The sequence below is a fragment of the Balaenoptera acutorostrata genome, chromosome 5 (assembly GCF_949987535.1).
Source record: "Balaenoptera acutorostrata chromosome 5, mBalAcu1.1, whole genome shotgun sequence".
In the NCBI taxonomy this organism is placed as follows: domain Eukaryota; kingdom Metazoa; phylum Chordata; class Mammalia; order Artiodactyla; family Balaenopteridae; genus Balaenoptera; species Balaenoptera acutorostrata.
The window spans coordinates 21,859,183-21,882,783 of NC_080068.1; the positions used below are offsets into that span (position 1 = coordinate 21,859,183).

Sequence of the window (23,601 nt, forward strand, 5' to 3'; positions counted from 1 at the left end):
ACACTCCATCCAATTATACCATTATGCCATTATGGTGCTTCTGCATGCCATAAATTGCCAGTGTACTATTTTCCCTTGATGAGGGCTTGCTTGTGTTCTCCACAACTATGAGAGCAACCCAATTCCAAAATCCATCTTATAGAGTCTATTCCCTGTGGTCACTCCTAGTGCCTGTATTTGTTAGGATCCCAGCAAGAAACAGTGCCACCATCAAAGATTTTTAACTGAAAAAATTTAATAAAGTGATTATTTATTAAGATGTGCAGGGCTGAAGAACCCTAAGAGGGATAGTGAAGCATTTGAAGAATAAGCAGGAGTCCTTTACTCTGCCAGTGAGGGAAGTGGAGGAAAGATGGTTGCTAGAGATGCATGAAAATTGGAACCACGGAAGAAAGGCCACGGAAGAGCCACAAAAGAAAACGGCCACTGCTAAAATTAGAATGGGGGAGTGAGTGACAGGACCGATAAATAACCCTATCATTCCTTTCTTTCACCTTCTGGTGTTCTGATGGTGCTTTCCATTGGAGTGGGCATGGGAGCCTGGGTGATGTAATCCATAGGGAAGAAATCAGTCTGGAGAGATCAAAAAAAATATTCAGGTCCTAAGGAGATCATTCTTTTTTTTTTTGATATTTTTAAAATAAATTTATTTATTTTTGGCTGCGTTGGGTCTTCGTTGCTGCATGCGGGCTTTCTCCAGTTGCGGTGAGAGGGGCCCACTCTTCACTGCGGTGTGCGGGCCTCTCATTGTGGTGGCTCCTCTTGTTGCGGAGCACAGGCTCTAGGCACGCGGGCTTCAGTAGTTGTGGCATGCAGGCCTCAGCAGTCGTGGCTCGCGGGCTCCAGAGCGCAGGCTCAGTAGTTGTGGCTCACGGGCCTAGTTGTTCTGCAGCATGTGGGATCCTCCCAGACCAGGGCTTGAACCCGTGTCCCCTGCATTGGCAGGTGGATTCCTAACCACTGAGCCACCAGGGAAGTCCCAGGAGATCATTCTTGAGTGTGAATTGGAGAAATGAGAAGCGCCTAAGATACTGTGTGAGATGATACTACTCCCATATTTAATTGATTCTGATAATGTTTTTTTGTTTCAGGCTAGTCAAATTCTCTGAAATCAGAATTCATCTTAAAATTTGTAATATATCATAGTTTATTTGATCACAGTATTCTTTTCTTAGAGGAATATCAAATAATAGGCTGTCTTATGGTCAGTGTTGTCCAATTCAGTAATCTATAGAGTAATGGCAATAAAAGGAGGGAGAGGGTATGGACATTGCAGAAATAGAATTCCATAAATTTGAACTAAGTAAGTTTGAAACATATTAAAACCTCCTTACAGATCTAGTATCTTTTATGTTTTTAATTCTTTAAATGAACTATTAACAATTTGTATTAGTGATAAAAAGTGATAGAGGTGAGAGCTGAACATCTGTAGTTTATATATGAAGGGGTAGGAGGTCTTTGCAAAATAATCCTGTAACAATTAACACCATGCTTTCTTTACAGAAAAGAAGAAAAAATTCTCTTTCAAGGTTGTTCTGTGAAGCATAGAAGCATTTATTTGCATCTTAAAAGGAAAAAGAAAGGGGAAGGTCTGCATTTGTATAAAAATAATTTTTGCTGGTCGTTGTTCTTCACCATAGCTGAAAAGTGTAATCTTAAAATGTGTCGGTACCTTCCTGTATTTGAAAAGAAGAACTAAGTTAATTAACATATATGTTTATAGAGATTTCCCCTGAAGAAGACCCTAAGGAATGGACATGAGTACAAGCAATTTATTTAAAGATGAGTCCATGAAGCACTAGTGAGAGAATTGGGAATGTGAGACAAGAAAGGGAGAAAAGCCGATAACTGTGTATATTAATAAGCAGAATAATGTGATGAGCAGTTATAATTCGATACCACTGGGAATCCTCTAATTACTGTGTAGAACAAACCTCAGAATTGTCCCACTGAAGGATGGGGAAGCTGACCTGTTTACACCTTGACTTCCATCCCTCATTGACTGAGGGTTGCCTTCCAGCCCTCCGTGCACTAAATCCCCAGCACTTCTGAGCTGCCAGGCAGGCACACGGGCTGAGGAAGCTCCCTCAGCTCCAGAGAAAGTCCTCAGGCAGCAGAGCAGAGGTTGGAAGTGGTCAGTGTGCTTAATAGCTGAGTATCAAGCTGAAGCTAGTGGGCCAGGAAGATGTGGGTTGTGTATCAGCAGTATCTGCTACACAGAAATATACAGAAAACACCTGGTACTTTTTGCCACTATGAATAAGTGAAATTAATCAACTTTCCTGGAGGAGAAGTATGAGTTATAGTGTATTTTGCTACCTTAATACCTTTGGAAAATCCTCAGTTTTGTTCCCCTGTTGTACTAGTTAGAGTACAAATTAGAGTATAAGACCAATTCAGTTATACTTACTATATAATTTGAGTAATGATATATATTTGTGTGTGATTAGATCAAGATTAATGTTCATGTTATCACTACTGACTCCATTATGGCTATAACTCATTTCTTTGTAATTTTGTTTCTTCTGCACTTTGGTTACCAGTTAGAAAAATATAATATTGAAAACGTGCATCATGCCATCTTTCTCCATTATGCACAAACATGGGTAAGAGGCGGGATCTTATTCTAAAAGAAGAAAATCTGCCATTTCGAGCTATGCATATATAGTAGGAAGGATTTGGATTTATGGCCAGTCTCATTCTTTTGGCAATATGTAGTATAATTTATTCTCATAGCAAAAACAATTATTGATATCAATTATTAATATACATTTTCTTCAAGCTTGGAGATTTGTTCAATATTTTGTAAGATAAATAAATAAGGCATCATTATGGAATCTGAAAGAACACTTTATAGTAGTTAGATCTATTTTGCTCCTACCATTGTAGTATAAGCTGTCCTTTATGTTGCTAGACTTGAGATTTACATTTTAAATAATTTATTTGCAGACCTTAATGGCATCTTCAATAGCAATTTCGCTTTATCTTGATGACGCTTTCCAGGAATGAACATTTTGTGCTTCTGTATTTCAGGTTCATCCTTTATTGTTTCATTTCACAGCCTATAAAATCTGGCCAACATTAATGACAGTAACCCTCCTTAAACAAGCAGAATAATGATTTAGGTTTGATTTAGTTCAAGTGTATAAAATAAAGTGCATTGCAAGGCCAGTAGGCTCCTCTTGAGAAATCATAGAGAACTACTGTTGAGTCTACAATGTAAATGTTACTCAAGGACAAGCTATTTTCTAGAATAAGGCCCCTTTATTAACTTTTTGTGTTTTGACTCAACATGGTTTCATACAAAAAGATTGGAAGGTAACATAAAGACCAATTACTATCTTCATAACCGTGACAAGTTAATCAATGTGATCATCAGTAAAATAAAAATAACAAGGCCAACTCCGTACAGTTTTATGAATATTAAACGAAGTAATGCATGTTAAATGCTTAGGAACATACCTGGTACATGGAACATCTCAATAAATAATATTTGAGAAAATTAAAGAGTAAAAGCCTGGGCTCATTTAATCCATAGAAAAGAAAGGGCTAACATTTAATGCTAGTCTTAGTTTCTGAAAACTGTCAAACAGGAGTTTACTAAGTACAAGTCAAATATAAATTTTAAAGGAAGGCACAATTTCAGCACAAGAAAAAATGGCCATAGAGTATTGCGAGAGACTTCCTGTCTAATTTTCTTGGGAAGTTTTGAAAGATAGGTTATGATTGTCTTTAGAATTGATTTCCTATGGTTGTCTTCCTATGGTAGTGTGATATCCAGCCATATAATGTGGCGTTATTCATTCTGTACTTCAACACATCCTCATAGCCTAATATATAGTTTTATTGATTTAGGTTTTAGAGTCAGGAAGGAAGTTCTGTGAGTTCTTCATAGACAACGATACTCTTGGAGTATATGGTTTATTTCCTCTTTTTTCCTTGATGGGAAACCAGAGTCCTAGTGAGCTTTCACATACTTTGCATACTTGATTTTAACTCGTAGGCTGCTTAATAGAGACTAATCTAGTTCATATCACTGCAAAGAATCTATTTTAATCTTTTAGATAATGTTATTGTGTCCTCTACTGTTAGAGGTTAAAAGTACAGACTGTAGGGTCAGACTGCCTGCATTGGAGTTCTAATTCCGGTACTGATTCAGTTTTCCCATCTGTAAAATAAGAGTAACATTAGTACCTTAAAAGGGTAAATTTTGAGAATTAAGTGAAATAATATGTAGAAAACAACAAGAGTCCTAGTTTATTTTAAGCACTCAATAGTTTATTATTAGTTTTATATTTACCCTAATTATTCTATAATTAAACAGCAGCTTACTCTGGCTATATGTAATATAAGGAAAACTCTTCCTCTGCTGTTCCTCAAACATAAAAATACTGCATTATGATACTGTGTTTGTGTTTGTTCAATAACTATTTATTTAGCATTGAGGCTAGGTGAAACACTACATAGAGAATAGCAGAAATATGCTGATGATTCCTACACAACTTGTGTATGATTCCCATATGTTTTCTGCCAGATATTTTTTCTCATTCTGTATATGTAAATCTATTTTTAAATTTTTGTTGAATATCTGTTCAAAAATTGTGCTAGGCATTGTGTAGGAATCAGTGAGTTGAAAGAGGAAACATCTTCCTTGGGGATACTATTTATATCATGAGAAAAGATATAGATAATTCAATAAAAATGCAAAAGCTCTCAAAATCATTGTGGTGTTAATTGCTACATCAGTGGTATAGAAAATACATGCTCTATATCCAGAGTGAGAAAGATAAGTGTGGAATGTAAGAGTTTTGGTGTTTTGTTCTTTGTACTCATGATAATACCTTACAAACTAAATTTTTAAGAATGGTTACTTTGTTTTATACAGTAATACAATTTTACAACAAAAATATAAGCTATATGGAAGAGTAAGAAAAAAGGAAATCATACCTCTCTCAAAATTTTATCTCTCACAAACAACTGTTGCTAACAGTCAATGGAACTATGGTGTATTTTGAGTAGATGGGCAGGATTATTTAAAAGTGAGAAATACTCTATGTGCTCTTTTTTTAAATAAAATAACTTAAAGTAATGTAAAGTAAAACCAAAGGACATTCATTTTCAGATAAAAATTTTTTTACTCGGAATACTTTCCAAGTTTATTATTGCTTAAGAAAAATGATGATACAAAAAATAGTAGAAGAATTGAGTCACTTTTTATTCAAATTTAGGCAGTGTTAAATAGCTGCATTCTATGAAAGATGATGTTGGTGCTTTATACTTTCTCCTCCGCAAATACTCAGTTTTCCCATTCTATGGATACTTTCATTTCATCAAGATTTTTAACATTTGCATTTTGTAGTGCCATCATAATCCCCTTGATACTTACTTAGTCTTTGATCCATATGTATATGTATTCAACTTACCATGTGTTCTTTCTTCCAAAGTTTTTACATTTTCATTTTGCTTACTTTGGTTCTTCTATTTGCTGACTGGGTTGTTTTCTTTATTTAAATTTTGATTATAGTTACACAGGCATATTGAACAATGATAAAACACCTATAATGAAAAGCAGCAGTTCTCTGCTCTCCCCCTCCCCAAACACAATTCCATTCCCTCTGGGAAACTTAAGAACCTTCATTATTTCAAATTTTGTTGTTGTTGTTCTATTCCATGTTTCTAAAAGATACATTTATGCTACTATTTCTTGATTTACTAATTCTAGCTATTATCTGTTGTCTTTTGTAATATGCTGGATAAGGATTTCAATCTATTAGTCTTATCAGACTCTTTCCTTATTCTCCAGTATATTTAAATCTCAACTTGTAGTTAAATCATTAGTCATATTTTACATTATTATGATTGTCTTAGTTCATTTAGACTGCTTTAACAGGATACCATAGACTTGGTGGCCTAAACAATAAAATATTTATTTCTCACAGTTCTGGAAGCTGAGGTCACGGTGCCAGCAGGTCAAATTCTGGTGAGGTCCCTCTTCTGGGTTGCAGATGGCTGACTTCTTTCTGTGACCTCACGTGGCAGGAAGTGCAGGGGAGCTCTCTGGAGCGTCCGTCTTTTATAGGGGCACTAATTCCATTCACGAGGGCTCCACCTTCATGACCTCATCACCTCCCATTGGCCCACCTCCTAATACCATCACACTGGAGGTTATGATTTCAACATATGGAATTTGGGGGAGGACATAAATATCCAGTCCATACAATGTACACATTTACACTGTTGATCCAAATAGTATATAATGATCCTGCTTTCTTTTTTGTTTTGTTTTGCTTTGTTTTTCTGCAATTTTTCTTCTTTCTTTTGTATTTTACATGTAAAAGATTATAATGTACCTATCTTTAATTTTTTTCAAAATGTCCAGTCAGAACTCTCAAACTTCTGTTAGCATTTTTTCTCAAATTTTCAAATATATGATACAATCTTACGATTGTTTTATTTTCTTTGGATCTCCCTCCCAAAATGCTCCGTTCATCTATTAGAAGTCCCTATGCCTCCTGAATAGCTACCATCCTGAAACTTCCTTTTTTCTTTTGATATTTTAATTTACTTTTTAATTGCCATATAATTTACATGCACAATCTAAGATATACAGATGAACAGATTTTTATATATGTATACTTTGTGTAACAACCACTCAGATCAAGACATAGAACATTTTCAGAACCCCAGCAGGCTCCCTTTTATCTGCTTCCATTCATTAATCCCACTCCCAAATATTCTGATCTGTATTGCCATGAATTTTTTTTTTCTATTTTTGAACATTTTATAAATACAATCCTTCAGTATATACTTTTTCTTCTTTCAATCAACATTACATCTTTGGATTCATCCATGTTGCATGTAGCAGTGGTTCATTCTTTTTTATTGCTGTGCAATATTCTGTAGTATGAATACACTATAAAATTATTTTTGTAAGAGCTGTTTTATAATTCATTATAATATGCCTTTGAAATTGCTCTGAAAAAATCTACCAACCTAATATTTTTCTCCTCTTGAATGACTTGCTTTTCTTTCCTAGATATCTGAAGATGCTTTATAATAATCATTAAACCAAGTGAAATTTAATCAAGATGTTTTCTCTAACAATTTTTCCATAGAATTGGTTCATTTTTCATCCATATTTTAAGGATTTTAAAAATTATATTTTAAAACTTTTAATGCATCTTTTGTTCTCTTCTACTTCAGGTTTTTGGATTATCTTTATATTGAATCTTTTCCTTTTTTGGCTCTTATCCATATATATCAGATTTTTCACCAAATGCTTTAATTTTGTTGCCTCTTTTTGTGTTTACTATGAAAATATGAAGCTTTACTTTGAGGCCAGAAATGAAAATATTATCTGTGTCTAATCTAGTCATTGCTTTTTCTAATTTTTTATCTGGGCAATGGTATTGCTTTGGCTCTCAACTTGTCTTTTTATCTATTTATTGTACCCTTTCAAATGATTCTTTTAAAAATATCAAATCAATATGTCTTTAAACTTTGGTTTTATTTAATCAATGGTTTTTTAATACTGTGAGGGACTTTTCTTGTGTTTTTCTTCCCTGCTTATGATTTCTGCTAGTCTTTTCATGCTGTGTTACTTTCATTATTATGATGATCATATTATTATTGTTAATTTTGTTGTCATCGTCTCTTTCAATAACTATGAATTTGTATTGCTAATCCTTTCATCTTGCTCATGATTCTCTTAGCTCAGTCTAGGCTTTCTATTTGCTTAATATTGTGTGGGTAAATTATTCCTTAAATTCCCCTCCCTAATTGCTACTTTTTATTTTCCCTCCAAGTTGTAGTTTGAGAGACAAAATCTACATTCTAGTCAGTTGTTATGGCCTGAGAGAAAAGAGGAGAAGGAAGATCTGTCAGTGTGACTGTCAAGTTGGAGGTGGTGGATTGTAGTCTCTAATGGGACCTTGTCTGCAAGGCCCCTCTCCAATGCCCAGGGATGCTCTTGAGTTCCTGTGCAATTTGACTGGCTTTACTGACTCAGCCTTGAGCCTTGGCTTGTTTAGGATTCAGCCTTTCCCGCTTCTGCAGACACCCCCGATCAGTTTCCAGCTGGGGAAGAGATTCATGACCACCCTGGCGGTTTTGGTGGTTTAAAAGTTTTTTCATCAGTGCTGGTTTAGGGTAGGAGATAGGTTTAGGATTAGTACTGCCTCACCAGAACCTCTGATTTATTTCATCAACAACAACTTTTTAGTTTATGGCATGAGATAATACCCCCTTAATTTGGTTTTTGCTATTGAATTTTGTTCTTTTAAAAAATTTTTATTTTGTTGGTTTTCTGGACATGGAGTTATGTAATCTGTCTTGATGTACCCATCTTTACCTGGAAGAAGGATTTTTAAATCCTTTAATGTAAATTGTCTTATTTCTTCTCAGAATAATCTGATTCATTAGGTAGGGCTTATTTTTTTTTTTAAACCTTCATTTAGTTGGTGAAGAAACGATGGCTGAAAGGAATTAAGTGCCATAATCTAGGTAAAATTTTGTGGTTACTGGCAGAGCCATGCCTAGTAACCCAGCATCCCTAATCCCACAGAATATTCTTTCCATTCTATCTCAGGGCCTCTCATTTATTTCCATTGAGCTTCCTAGATTAACATTTGTGCAGTGAGTACCGTGTACCCTTGCACAGAGCATGAACTCTGTGTTGCATCTGAAGGATTACTTTACTCCCATAGGATTCTGATGGGGATAATATGAATTATATTATTGGTCTCTGGTATAAGCAAATTAATATATTCCCTAAAGAGTACATTTAATTCTTTGAAAAATAATAATATAACCTGCTGTTAGCATGTCAAATATATAAAAATTAATTTATTATTTTCTCCTTTCCAGAAAATGCAAAAGACATCATCATGATATATGAAGAAGATGCTGAAGAATGGGCTCTGTACTTGAGAGAAGTTTTTTCACATGTTGTGAAAAGGGAAGCAATCCTGTTATATCGCTTGGAGAATTATTCTCTTCGGGATTTGGAATTGCTAAATTTAAACTCTTACAAGTGTAAACTTTTGATATTATCAAATAGCCTGCTTCAAAACCTATCTTCAAAGAAATGTCAGTTTCTAGAAAACATACTGCATTCGCCAGAAAGTGTGGTTACTCTGCTGTGTGGGATGAAGAGTTCAGATCATCTTTACAAATTATTAAATATCTCCAGAGGCGGATGGGAGATCTCAACTGAGCAGGAGCCTGAAGACTACATCTCTGTAATCAAGAGTATCGTATTCAGAGGTAGTGTTGCCAAACTTTATTTGTTTGTTTTTATTTACTTATTTTTATAATAAAAAATTGGAAGTTTTTTTGAATCAATGAATATCTGATGTTGGGATTTAAAAAAAGAAAAATGAAAGCCAACTTTATTTAATGGTATGTTACACTTTCCTCGAAATGCATGAAGGTTCTTAATTTTTAGCTTTATTCCAGCCAAGGCTTATCAGTTGTTCAAAAAATGGTTTAAAATTATATTTCTTAGGGCAGCCTGTATGAGATCATACTTGGTAGAACAAATATGGTATGCTAGGTTATATGTCAGTTTGGTTCTGGAAGCTGATTTCTTAGTTAAGTAGTGAGGCTTGAGTTAATGTTGTCTACCCTAGTATTGGTACCAGTCAGTAGCAGTCCAAGGTTTGAAGGTCTGAGTTATTATAGAACTGTAGAATTTCCCTTGTACCGATAATTGTATGATATCATTACTGTGGTATGATATACTGTTATTTTCATTAATTTTAAATAACAAATTTCGTTTTAATCATTGAAGCATTACGTTAAAGGGCAGAACACAGGGACCTGTTCATTAATTAATTACAGTTTCATGTCACAGTCAAAACTCTGAAGCTTCCTAATGTTAAAGCTTCTCCCTCCCCCAGGGCTTCAGCCTTGGTGTGGGAGGGGTGCTGTGCTCAGCTGCTTGCCTGGTTTTCTCACCTTGCCTCTTGCCTTTAACTTCCAGGGTTCCAGCTACGGTTTCCTCTCCCACAGAAAAGAGGTGGGGTTCTTATCTTCTCCTGGCCATGTCACATATGAAGTGCTGGCTCTTTTTCTTGCAGCATGTTTCTGGGCTCTGTGGAGATCCCCTCATTCCCTGGGGGTGTCTCACCTGCAGTTCCTTAATGAGACAAACGTTTCCTCCTCTAAGCTCCTAGCTGTGGTGGTCCACCCCATACAGAGTCTTAATATTAATTTCTACAGCTTCTTCATGTGTCTCTTTTGATCAAAGTCACTCAGATATCTCCCTTCTGGCCCTTTCTCACACCTGGCCTACATCTGTCTGTAAAATCATTCGTTATTCTTCTGTCGTGACAAACTCGGGGCACACAAGCCATTCCCAATAGAGCCACCACCATCCTGCCCTCAGAGCAGCAATGCACCACAGCCTCTTGCCTTTAGTCATTTCCAAGCATGGGTCTAGCATGAGTCTTGGTGTCCTGTAAAGCCAGAGAACACCTGTCAGTCCCAAAGGCTCTGCTGGAAACCCTTGTCCCTCTGCTTGAGGATGATGATATCCCTCAGTCTTCCCTGTGGAGGATGGTGGGACTCACAGCACATCAGCAACTCTCTTTAAAAAATCCTCTCCCTATTCTCCAGCATTCCAGCCTCTTCAAATTCAATACTTCTTAAGCCTTGTTTTGGTTCTCTATTGTTACATAGCAAGTTACCTTAAACTTTAGCACCTTCAGACAATGATGCTATCACAGTGTCTATGGCCGAGGAATCTAGGAGCAGCTTAGCTGGGAGGTTCTGGATCAGGGTATCTCCAGAGGTTGTGGTCAAGCTGTCTGGAGCTATAATCCGCTGAAGCTTCCAGTGTTCACTTGGGGAGGATTTGCTTCCAACAGGAGCTTACATTGTTGTGAAGTTTGTTATTGTTTTTTAACCAACTCTTGGATGAAAGTCGCCTCTAGTAGATTCCTGAGGAAAAGCAATGTTTCTGAAATCTTGCATCTTCCAAAGTGTTTGTCTCTTGTCTTATACTTGAAGTGCAGTTTGACTGAGGACCATGTTGCTCTTCTTTCTTCTAGCATTGTAGAATTTAGGGAATTCTTATTTGCCTGGCAGACTGAAGGATTCTTCATTTATATGTGAAGTCTAGTGACTTCACTAGAGTGTTATCCTTGTGCTGACTGTTCAGGACCGTGTTGCCCAGGGATGTGGTTACTTTTTTGTTTTTATTTTCCTTTCTTTTGGGGGGGTCTTTTCCCCAAGATGTAGACTCAATATTCTTTTATTTCAGGAACAATTTCTTGACTCATATCTTTAAATGTTTGCTCTTTCTTATTATTATGGTTTTCTTTTTCAGGGATTCCTTTTACATGTATGTTGGATTTATTTTTGTCTGTAATACACTCTACAATTTCTCTCTAATTCTTTTTGATTCTTTATCAATATCCATTTACTTAGCTTGTATTTATCATTTCAATCCTTGCTACTTTCTTGTGCTTTCAGTACTCTCTCTTCCCCTGTATTATTTCAAATTTCTCCTTCATTTTTATGTTGCTTTTACTTTTTTGTGTTGTAACATTTGGTTGAGCCCTGGAAGCTTACAATGCATTTCTTGTTCTTGTCTTACCAACCTCACCTTGACACCCTGTATTTCTGCAGTACATAATTGCTTCAAAAAGGTAATTGCAATGCATTACATTTAAAAAATTCACGGTGAAATGTTTGGTCACAATTTTTCACTTCTTTTATGGCAATATGTTTTTAGTATGTGATTCTTTATGTGTAATTGGTTTTCTCTCTTTCTCTCTCGTAGCATCTTTATATAGATCCTGTGCTGGTCCAGTTTTTCTTTTGTATCACTGAACAAAGTGAGTTTTTCTTGGTCTAGCTAAGGGAGTTAGAAAATGTGGGTTTTGTTGTTTGTTCTTTTTTTTTCTCCCCCCACAATGAAAGACTTTACTTCTCTGTTTGTTTTCACAGATATAGACTACTTTCTACACATATGTCTTCTCTATATAGTTCCTCATTTAGCCTCACTTTTTCTGCTTTTTGGAACCAAACCACTTCCATAGATGCTTCTACCTGAAACTATTGCATCATGTCTACAGTATAAAAAGGCATGGCCCGTAGCCTTAGTGAAAGCTATGTTTGTTAGTTCTTTTTGAAATCTGATTTTGGAACCATTCTTTTGACCTGGAGGTCTAAGAGTTCACTGTTTACCATTTTCAATAAATAGGACATTTGCATAATTGTTTCTCATTCTCTATGTTTTGGGATGATTTGCAGGAATAAAAAAGGGGAAATGTTGACTCTACACTATAATTTTCAAACTGGCAGTCGTCTAGTTTCCAATCATCTCTGTTATTTTTTATTTTTGTTTAGTATTCCACAAGTACATTGAGTTAGTTTCTTTGGTTGCAAATGAAAAATGTTACAATTGGAAATTATAGACAATTTATTACAGTAAAATGCACATAAGATACAAGTAATTTCATGTTAATTGTCTCCCCTGAAACAGAGGAGCACTAAAAATTGGTGGCAAAATTTTGAGTGATTCTCCACACCCATCATTTTTATTTCCTTGAAGAATTCAAATTTTATTGGCCATTTAAATTATGATATCACTATTGTGTAAAAATATTGAGGAAATACATTTTATCTTCAAATTGTATTCCTATTGATATTTGATAGGAGAAAATCTTATACATTATGAACAACATGGGACTACTTATGAAGACACTATTAGCTCTCATCTTCCCATATTCAATTTTTAGACTCTGATTTCTTATAATAATTTAGATGCACCTACAAAATAGAAAATATAACAGTGTTGTGTAGAAAAAAAATCCAAAGATGATAAATTTGTCTGAGCTACAAGCATGCAACCAAAATGTAGACCTATAAGCAATTTGTAAACCATGCATAAAATAACTTTTATGTATAGGTTGTGTCCCTTGACAAAATTGGTATTAATTGCTGTGGTCTATGCAATAATAAGTTGTTTTCATAAACAGCTTAAATGTTGTGCTACATTATTTTATGTTTCATATTGCCATTTGTGTTGAATACATTAAGTCTGGGGTTTTAAAAAAATGGGTGAATTAGTATGAAAGATGTGAAATTCAATTTTACTGTCCTTTTCCTACTTCCCCTCTATCCCACAGAGAAATTATTCAAGGAAGAAAGGAAACTTATTATTCAGGAGCATTATATGATATAGGGAATAATAAGAATGCCAGAGAAGTCATGGAAATAATTAAATGTTCTAATATATTCACATAAGAAAGGCAAATCAGAGGAAATTTTATAAAACTTAATGAAAGAGAAAGATATTTTATAATTAATCAAGGCTACAGGAAACTTTTTAATGTTAAAAAATATGAAAAAGATACAGTAATTCATGTTTATTATGAGTATTTTATTTCCTTTGAAGGAATGAAGCTAAATTTCCTGTCTCCTTAATTTGCAGATTGGGAATAATACTAACCTGTATCTGTTTTCACCTTTCTGTGTGTAGAATGGGCAGTTTGACCGTATTTCTTCCCTTTTTTTGTCTTCTATTTATTTCTTTAATTTTGGATCTTTACCTTGTTTTCTCCTTCTAATCTTTTCACATGTATAGGTTTCATACAGCATAGTTTATATGTAATATAAATTAATCTGATCTCAAATGTATATAAAATCAGCTAACATTTCTGAGTGTTGCCATTGTGTATTTTGTTGTTTATAAATCCTTCCCTTAAAAACAATGTGTACCAGTTCCTGTGATCCCAGCACATCTACTGGGTCTCCTTCCTCCCTTTCTCCTGCTTTCTTCTTATATCTTTTGCCATTGGACCCTTTCAAGCTCTCTGGTTTATTCTCAACAGTTAACTCAGCTCTCTCCAAGCTTTATTTTATCGTATTTTATATGTATATGAAAATATAATATTCATATTTGTCATACTTTCTTCATTGTCAAATTGTAGACGCAATGGTGTTGGGAAAGCTGCTAATACTTTCATGAAAAACTTTAACATTTTAATTTTGTTTTCATATTATCAAACCAAGGCTTTGAAATTTTTAACTTCATTAAACCTAAAATAAGAATCCTTAAATTAAGAATAGCAATATAACAGTAGAGTTGTTGGAAAAACAAAACAAGAAAAACACCAGCACCACAATGCACTGAAATAAACCACACAGAAGCATTTGTTTTTCTTTCCTCTCATCTGAGCTATGTATTGTTGTAAAAGCTCTGGTTTGTTGGTCAATGAGGTCTCATGGCTTTTCAAATGAAGTCCATCGATTTTACATGGCCTTTCAGCTCCTCAAAAGTATGGCTCTAGCGTAGATGTCAAGGCCATTTCTTTTCTTTTTTTTTTTATTTTTAATATTTATTTATTTATTTATTTAGTTTTGACTGGGTTGGGTCTTCGTTGCTGTGTGCGGGTTTTCCCTAGTTGTAGTGCGTGGGGGCTACTGTTCATTGCGGTGCGCAGGCTTCTCATTGTGGTGGCTTCTCTTGTTGTGGAGCATGGGCTCTAGGCACACAGGCTCAGTAGTTGTGGCATGTAGGCTTCAGTAGTTGTGTCTCGCAGGCTCTAGAGCGCAGGCTCAGTAGTTGGGGTACATGGGCTTAGTTGCTCTGCGGCATGTGGGATCTTCACGCACCAGGGCTCGAACCCATGTCCCCTGCATTGGCAGGTGGATTCTTAACCACTGCACCTCCAGGGAAGTCCCAGGCCATTTCTGTCATTACCATTAGTATAGACATGTGCTGTACACTAAGGTAATTGTGTCACCTCCCATTGAACACAATCTCCCATTTCTGCCTTAATACCATTGTTCTTATGCTGCCTTCTTTATGTGGGGTACCTTTACCCATATTTTTAATTGAAATCCTGGCCATCCTTCAAGGTCAGTTGAAAGTCTGCTTTATCAATGAATTCATCTCAGATCCTTTCTGGTTGAAAATATTCTCCTCATCTCTAATTCTATTAAACTTTTATTATTGCTTATTTATGACTCTCCTTATATTCTTTGTAATTATTTTTGACAATTTCTTTTCTTCTCCTTATTACTTCTGTTTCAAAATTTAATGCTGGTAACTTTCTTTCTAAAATATTTCAGCACTTTAAACATCCAAAAAATAACAGAAGAGTACAAATTGTGTTTTTAAGTGCAGGTTTATAAATGTTTACTGGTGCAGTTGGGTTTTCACTTTGTTAATGATGCAAAGGTTTACTGTGGTATTCTTGTCAAGATTACATAATCTGAAATTTGGGAGGGTTCAAGATAACAGTGTAGGAATATCCTAAACTCATTTTTCCCATGAACCCAACAAATCTACAACTATATATGGAATAATTCCATAAGAAAGGGACCTGAAAACTGGATGAACAGAGCCTCTACAACAAAGGGTAAAAGGACAGTACACTTGGCTCAACAGGGAATATGTCCAAGAAAACTGTTGAACTGTAGGAAACAGAAAACCTGCTCATAAAGGGCTCCCAAACAATGCACTCGACATGAAAACCAGTGCAAAAATACCAGATTGAAAAGCCCACTTACTAATGGAGAGGCCATTAGTGGAGTGGAGAGGGTACCCACTTGCTAATCTTAAAGCATCTGAAGCATTTGCCAGAGAGGCAGGAGCCAGCTCGGATGCTCCACAGAGACTAAGACACTGGCAGGAGGCTTTTTTTTTGTTTTTTTTGATCTCAGGCTACCTTTCTAATGCTGGCACTGGTAGGTGCCATTTTTTAATTCTCCTGACCTGTTACCACCAGTGGGCACACCCTGCTGAGAGCCACACCTACCCTTGTGCCTCAGCTAGACCTTAAAGCCAGGCCAGGGCTAGCCCTGCCCACCAGTGTGCTGTAGCAGTGTGGCTCTGCCACAACAAGAAGGTGCACAAAGCCCACACGGGGGCATCCCTTGAGCACCTAGCTCTCTTGGCAAAGAAAGACTGTGTCTAAGCCCCACAGGACGTCTCCTCATTAAGGCCACTCCTTCTAGACTGGGAGAGATAGCTAATTTACCTACTACATATAAACACAGAGAATTAGGCAAAATGAGGAAAAAGAGGAGTATGTTCCAATCAAAAGGATGAGACAAACTTCAAAAAAAGATCTAAATGAGAAGAAGATAATGAGATGAAGATAATATTTGATAACGAGCTCAAAGTTATGGTCATAAAGATGCTTACTGAACTCAGGGGAAGATAGGATGAACACAGTGAGAGCTTCAACAAAGAGAGAGAAAATACAAGAAAGTACCAAACAGAAGTTATAATTGAACTGAAAAATAAACTGGAAGGGTTCAACAGTAGACTGGATGAGGTAGAAGAATGAATCAGTGAGCTGGAAGACAAAACAATGACATTCACCCAGGTAGGGCAGCAAAATGAAAAAAGAATTTTAAAAAGTGAAGATACCTTAAGGGACCTTTGGGACAACATCAAGAAGATTAATATTGATATTTGCATTATAGGAAACCCAGAAGGAGAAGAGAGAGAGAAAGGGCCCAAAAATTTATTTGAAGAAATGGTGGCTGAAACACTTCCCTAATCTGGAGAAGGAAACAGACAACCAGGCCCAGGAAATCCAGAGAGTTTCAAATAAGGGAAATACAAAGGAACTCATACCAAAAGACACATTATAATTAAAATGGTAAAAATTAAGGGTAAAGAGAGAATTCTAAAAGCAGCAAGAAAAAAACAACTTGTTTCATACAAGGGAATCCCATAAGGCTATCAGCAGACTTTTCAGCACAAACTTTACAGGACAGAAGGGAGAATGGCATGACATTCAAAGTGCTGAAAGGAGAAAACTCCCATCCAAGAATTCCCTACCTAGCAATGTTATCATTCAGAACGGAAGGAAAAGTTAAGAGTTTCCCAGATAAACAAAAGCTAAAGGAGTTCATCACCACTAAATGAACCCTATAAGAAATATTAACGAGACTTCTTTAGGCTGACAAGAAATGGCATTAATTAATAATAAGAAAACATACAAAAATATAATTCTCACTGGAAAAGGTAAATATAAAATAAAGGTAGTGGATCAATCACATACAAAAAAAAGAATGAGGGTTAAAAGACAAAAGTGGGAAAATTAACTAAATTTACAATAATTAGTTAAGGGATGCATAAAATAAGATGTAAAATGTGTCATCAAAAGTATTAAGTGTGTTGGGATTTGGAAGGCCATTTTTCTTTCAGTGATAAACCATTATCTTGTCACAGTGGAAAAAAAAAGTATTAAGTGTGTGTTGGGGGGGTGGATAAAGAGATAAAGCTTTAGAATGTGTTCAAATTGCAGTTGCTAGCAACTTAAAAAGGCAACTACTTACTTAGAATTTTATATGTGTACCTCACAGTAATAGCAAGGAAAAAACAGTAAATACACAAAAGAAATGACAAAGGAATCTAAGCATAACACTAAAGAAAACTACCAAACACAAGGAAAGAGAGAAAGAGGAGAAGAAAGGAAGTTAGAGGAACTACACAAACATACAGAAAACAATGAACAAAATGGCAATAAGTACATGCCTATCAATAATTATTTTAAATGTAAATAGACTAAATTTGCCAATCAAAAGACATAGAGTGCTTGAATGAATATAAAAATATAAAATATAAAAAGATTCACCTGTATGTTGCCTACAAGAGGCTCACTTCAGAAGAAAGGACAGACACATACTAAAAGTGAAGGAATGGAATAAGATAATCCATGCAAATGGAAATGAAAAGAAATCTGCAGTAGCTATATTCATATCAGACAAAACAGACTTTAAAACAAAGACTGCGATAAAAGATAAAGAAGGGCATTGCATAATGCTAAAGGCGTCAATCCAGCAAGAAGATATAACGTTTGTAAATGTATATGCATCCAACAGAGGAGTAGCAAGATATATAAAGCAAATATTAATGGACTTAAAGAGAGAAATTGAAAGAAATATAGTAACAGTAGGGGACTTTCACACTGCACTTACATCAATGGATAGATCATCTAGACAGAAAAAGAAATAAGGAAACACTTTCCTTAAATGACCCATTAGACCAGATTGACTTGATAGATATATATTGAACATTCCAATCAAAAGCAGCAGAATTAACATTTTTTTTCAAGAGCACATGGAACATTCTCCAGGATGGATTACATGTTAGGTCACAAAATAAGTTTCAGTAAGTTCAAGAAGAATGAAACCATATCAAGCAGCTTCTCCAATTATAATAGTATGAAACTAGAAATCAATCACAAGAAAAAAAAATGAGAAAAAAAAACCCCAAAACCTGGAGATTAAACAACATGCTATTGAACAACCAATGGGTCATCAAAGAAATCAAAGGAGAAATAAAAAATACCTAGAGATAAATGAAAACAGAAATAGAATGTATCAAAATCTGTGGGATACAGCAAAAATGCTTCTAAGAAGGAAGTTTATAGCAATATAGGCCTACATCAGGAAATAAGAAAAATCCCCAATAAACAAGCTAACTTTACACCTAAAAGGAACTAGAAAAGGAGGAACAAATAAAGCCCGAAATTAGTAAAGGGAAGGAAATAATAAATATCAGAGAAATATATTAGAGACAAAAAACAATAGAAAAGATCAACGAAACTAAGAACTGTTCTTTGAAACAATAAAATCAAAAAATTTTAGGTAGACTAACCAAGAAAAAAAGAGAGAGAACTCAAATAAATAAGATCAGAAATGAAAGAGAAGTTACAGGTGATACCACAGAAATACAAAGGATCATGGGACTACCACAAAAAATTATATGCCAACAAATTGGACAACCTAAAAGAAATGGATAAATTCCTAGAAACATACAATCTTTCAAGACTAAGTCATAAAGAAATAGAAAATCTGAATAGACTGATTAGTAGTAAGGAGATTGAAACTATTAAAAAAAACAAAAACAAAAACCCAGGACCAGACAGCTCCACTGGTGAATTCTACAGAACATTCAAAGATTTAATACCTATCCTTTTCAAGCTCTTACAAAAAATTATAGAGGTGAGAAACCTTCAAACCATATTTTACAAAGCCAGCATTACCCTGATACCAAAACCAGACAAGGACACCACAAAAAAAGAGAAAATTACAGGCCAATATCCTTGATGAACATAGATGCAAAAATTCTCAACAAAACGTTAGCAAGATTAATCCAACAATAAATTAAAAGGATGATACACCATGATCAGAGGGATTTATTCTAGGAATGCAAGGATGGTCCAATATCTGCAAATTAATCAACATGGTACATCACATTAACAAAATGAAGGATAAAATTCATATGATCATTTCAATGTGTACAGAAAAAAATTGACAAAATTCAAAATATATTTATGATAAGAACTCTAAACAAAGTGGGTAGAGAGAGAGCATACCTTAACATGATAAAGGCCATATATGATAAACTTGTAGCTAGCATCATACTCAACAGTGAAAATCTGAAATCTTTTCCTCTAAGATAGGAACCAGACAGATATGCCTCTTTTGCCACTTTTATTCAACATAGTACTGGAAATTCTAGCCACACATTTAGGCAAGAAAAAGAAATAAAAGTTATCCAAATCAGAAAGGGAGAAGTAAAACTGTCACTATTTGCAGATGACATCATGCTATATATAGAAAACCCTAAAAACGCCACCAAAAAAATCCTAGAACTAATAAATTAATTCAGTAAATTTGCAGGATACTAAATCAATATACATAGATCTGTGGTGTTTCTATTGACTAATAAAGAAATATCAGAAATAGAAATTAAGAAAGCAATCCCATTTACAGTTGCATCAAAAAGAATAAAATTCCTAGTAATAAATTTAACCAAGAAGATGAAATACCTGTACACTGAAAACTATAAGACACTGATGAAAGAAATTGAGGAGGACACAAATATATGGAAAAATGTTCTGTACTCATGGATTGAAAGAATTAATATTGTAAAAATGTCCATACTACCCAAAGCAATCTACAGATTCATTGCAATCCCTATCAAAATACCAATGACATATTTCACAGAACTAGAACAAATAATTCAAAAATTTGAATGGAACAACCAAACATCCCAAATAGCTAAAACAATACTGAGAAAGAAGAACAAAGATAGAGGTATCACACTTCCTGATTTCAAGCTATACTACAAAGCTATAGTAATCAAACCAGTGTGATACTGGCCCAAAATAGGCACAGATCAATAAAACAGAATTGAGAGCTCAGAAATGAACCTAATATATATGGACAATTAACTTATGGTAAGGAGCAAAGAACATACAATGGAGAAGGATATTATCTTCAATAAATGGTATTGGTAAAACTGGATAGCCACATGCAAAAGAATGAAACTATCAATAGATCACTGTCTTACACCATACACAAAAGTTAAATAAAATGGATTGGAAACTTGAATATAAGACATGGAATCATAAAATTCCTAGAAGAAAACATAGGCAGTAACATCATTGACATCTGTCTAGACAATGTTTTTTTTTCCATTTTTTTTAACAGATTTATTGGAGTATAATTGCTTTACAATGTTGTGTTAGTTTCTGCTGTATAACAAAGTGAATCAGCTATACATATACATATATCCCCGTATCCCCTCCCTCTTGCGTCTCCCTCCCACCCTCCCTATCCCACCCCTCTAGGTGGTCACAAAGCACCAAGCTGATCTCCCTGTGCCATGTGGCTGCTTCCCACTAGCTATGTTTTATGCATCTGACTCTAAAGGCAAGGGAAACAAAAGCAAAAATAAGTAGGATTACATCAAATTAAAACACTTCTGCACAGTGAAGGAAACCATCATCAAAACTAAAAGGCAGCCTATTAAATGGGATAAGATAATTGTAAATTATATATCCAAAGAGGGATTAATATCCAAAATATATAAAGTAGCCATACAAGTCAATAAAAATACAAATAACTCAATTAAAAATGGGGAGAGGATCTGGATAGACATTATTCCCAAAAAGACATACTGATGGCCAACAGGCGCATGAAAAGTTGTTCAACATCCCTAACTATTTGGAAAATACAAATCAAAACCACAATGATATATTACCTAACACCTGTTAGAATGTCTATTATCAAAAAGACAAGAAATAACAAATGTTGTAGAAGATGTGGAGAAAATGGAACTCTTGTATACTGTTGATGGGACTGTTAATTGGTGCAGCCAGTATAAAAAACAGTATAGAGATTCCTCAAAAAGTTAACAATAGAACTGCCATCTGACCCACCTGTTCCACTTCTGGATTTTTATCCAAAAAATACAAAAACACTAATTGAAAGATACATTCACCCATATGTTCATTGCAGCATTTTTTACAGTAGCTAAGATATGGAAACAACCTAAGTGTCCATCTGTGCATAAGTGGATAAAGAAGATGTGGTATATTCACAATGGAATACTACTCAGCCATAAAAAGGAGTGAAATTTTGCCATTTGTAACAACATGGGTGGACTTGAAGGTATTAAGCTAAGTGAAATCAATCAAACAGAGAAAAACAAATGCCACATGATCTCAATCATATGTGGAATCTAATATAAAAACCTAACAAAATAAATCCAAAACAAACTTGTAGATACAGAGAGCAGATTAGTGGTTACCAAAGGGGAAGAGAGTGTTGGAGGTAGGTGAAATGACTGAAGGAAGTCAACTGTATGGTGGTGGATGGTAACTGGACTTGCTGTGGTGATCACTTTGTGGTGTATACACATCATGTTATAGTGCTGTACACCCAGAACTTATATAATAATAAAAAAACTGAATCTAATCATAAGGAAATATCAGACAAACTCAAACTAAAGGGAATTCCACAAGATTATTTATTTGTACTCTTCAAAATATTAAGTTCAAGTACCTAGGAATAAACCTACCTAAGGAGGCAAAAGACCTGTACTAAGGAAACTATAAGATACTGATGAAAGAAATCAAAGATGACACAAACAGATGGAGAGATATACCATGTTCTTGGGTTGGAAGAATCAATATTGTCAAAATGATTATACTACCCAAAGTAATCTACAGAGTCAATGCAATCCTTATCTAATTACCAAAACCATTTTTCACAGAATTAGAACAAAAAATTTTACAATTAGTGTAGAAACACAAAAGACCCCAAATAGCCAAAGCAATCTTGAGAAAGAAAAGCAGAGCTGGAGGAACCAGGCTTCCTGACTTCAGACCATACTACAAAGCTACAGTAATCAAAACAGTATGGTACTGGCACAAAAACAGAAATATAGATCAATGGAACAGGATAGAAACTCCAGAGATAAACCCACATAATTATGGTCACCTAATCTATGACAAAGGAGGCAAGAATATACAATGGAGAAAAGATAGTCTCTTCAATAAGTTGTGCTGAGAAAACTGGAGAGCTACATGTTAAAGAATGAAATTAGAACATTCGCTAACACTGTACACAAAAATAAACTCAAAATGTATTAAAGACCTAAATGTAAGACCAGACACCATAAAACTCTTAGAGGAAAACATAGGCAGAACATTCTCTGACAAAAATCGCAGCAAGATCTTTTTTGATCCACTTCCTAGAGTAATGAAAACAAACAAAAATAAACAAATGAGACCTAATTAAACTTAAAAGCTTTTGCACAGCAAAGGAAACCATAAACAAAATGAAAAGACAACCCACAGAATGGGAGAAAATACTTGCAAATGAAACAACCAACAAGGGATTAATCTCCAAAATATATAATGCAAACAGCTCATGCAGCTCAATATCAAAAAAACAAACAACCCAATCAAAAAATGGGTGGAAGATCTAAATAGACATTTCTCCAAAGAAGACATACAGATGGCCAAAAGCACATGAAAAGATGCTCAATATCACTAATTATCAGAGAAATGCAAATAAGGTACAGGTATCAACTAAAGTATGCAAATTAGGTATGCAAATAAGGTATGAGCTCACCCGAGTCAGAATGTCCATCATCAAAAAGTCTACAAACAGTAAGTGTTGGAGAGAGTGTGGAGAAACGGGAACCCTCCTACACTGTTGGTGGGAATGTAAGTTGGTACAGCCACTATGGAGAACAGTATGGAGGTGCCTTAAAAAACTAAAAACAGAGCTACCATATGATCCAGCAATCCCATTCCTGAGTGTATAGCTGGAGAAAACCATAATTTTAAAAGATACATGCACCCCAATGTTCGTTGCAGCACTATTTACAATATCCAAGACATGGAAGCAACCTAAATGTCCATCGACAGAGGAACGGCTAAAGAAGATGTGGTACATATATACAATGGACTATTACTCAGCTATAAAAAATAATGAAATAATGCCATTTGCAGTAATGTGGATGGACCTAGAGATTGTCTCAGTGAAGTAAGTCAGACAGAGAAAGACAAATCATATGATATTGCTTATATGTGAAATCTAAAAAAATGGTACAAATGAACTTACTTACAAAACAGAAATAGAGCCACAGATGTAGAAAACAAACTTACGATTACCAAGGGGGAAAGAGGGGAGAGGGATAAATTGGGAGATTGGGACTGACATATACACACTACTATAAATAACATAGATAACTAATAACCTACTGTATAGCATAAGGAACTCTACTCAATACACTCTAATGACCTATATGGGAAAAGAATCTAAAAA

The 23,601-nt window shown here is 35.0% G+C and overlaps 1 protein-coding gene across 6 annotated transcripts in view; it reads left to right on the forward strand.

Moving 5' to 3' along the window:
- Nucleotides 1–23,601, forward strand: part of BANK1 (B cell scaffold protein with ankyrin repeats 1) — a 325,865-nt gene that overhangs the window by 34,669 nt on the left and 267,595 nt on the right. For all 6 annotated transcript variants that reach the window (XR_009008463.1, XM_057547406.1, XM_057547401.1 and 3 more), the window contains exon 2: nucleotides 8,866–9,264. Coding sequence is in view for 5 of the 6 variants with exons in the window: in XM_057547401.1 (XP_057403384.1) it covers nucleotides 8,866–9,264 (399 nt within the window). In the remaining variant the exon portion in view is untranslated. The remainder of the gene's footprint in view (nucleotides 1–8,865; nucleotides 9,265–23,601) is intronic.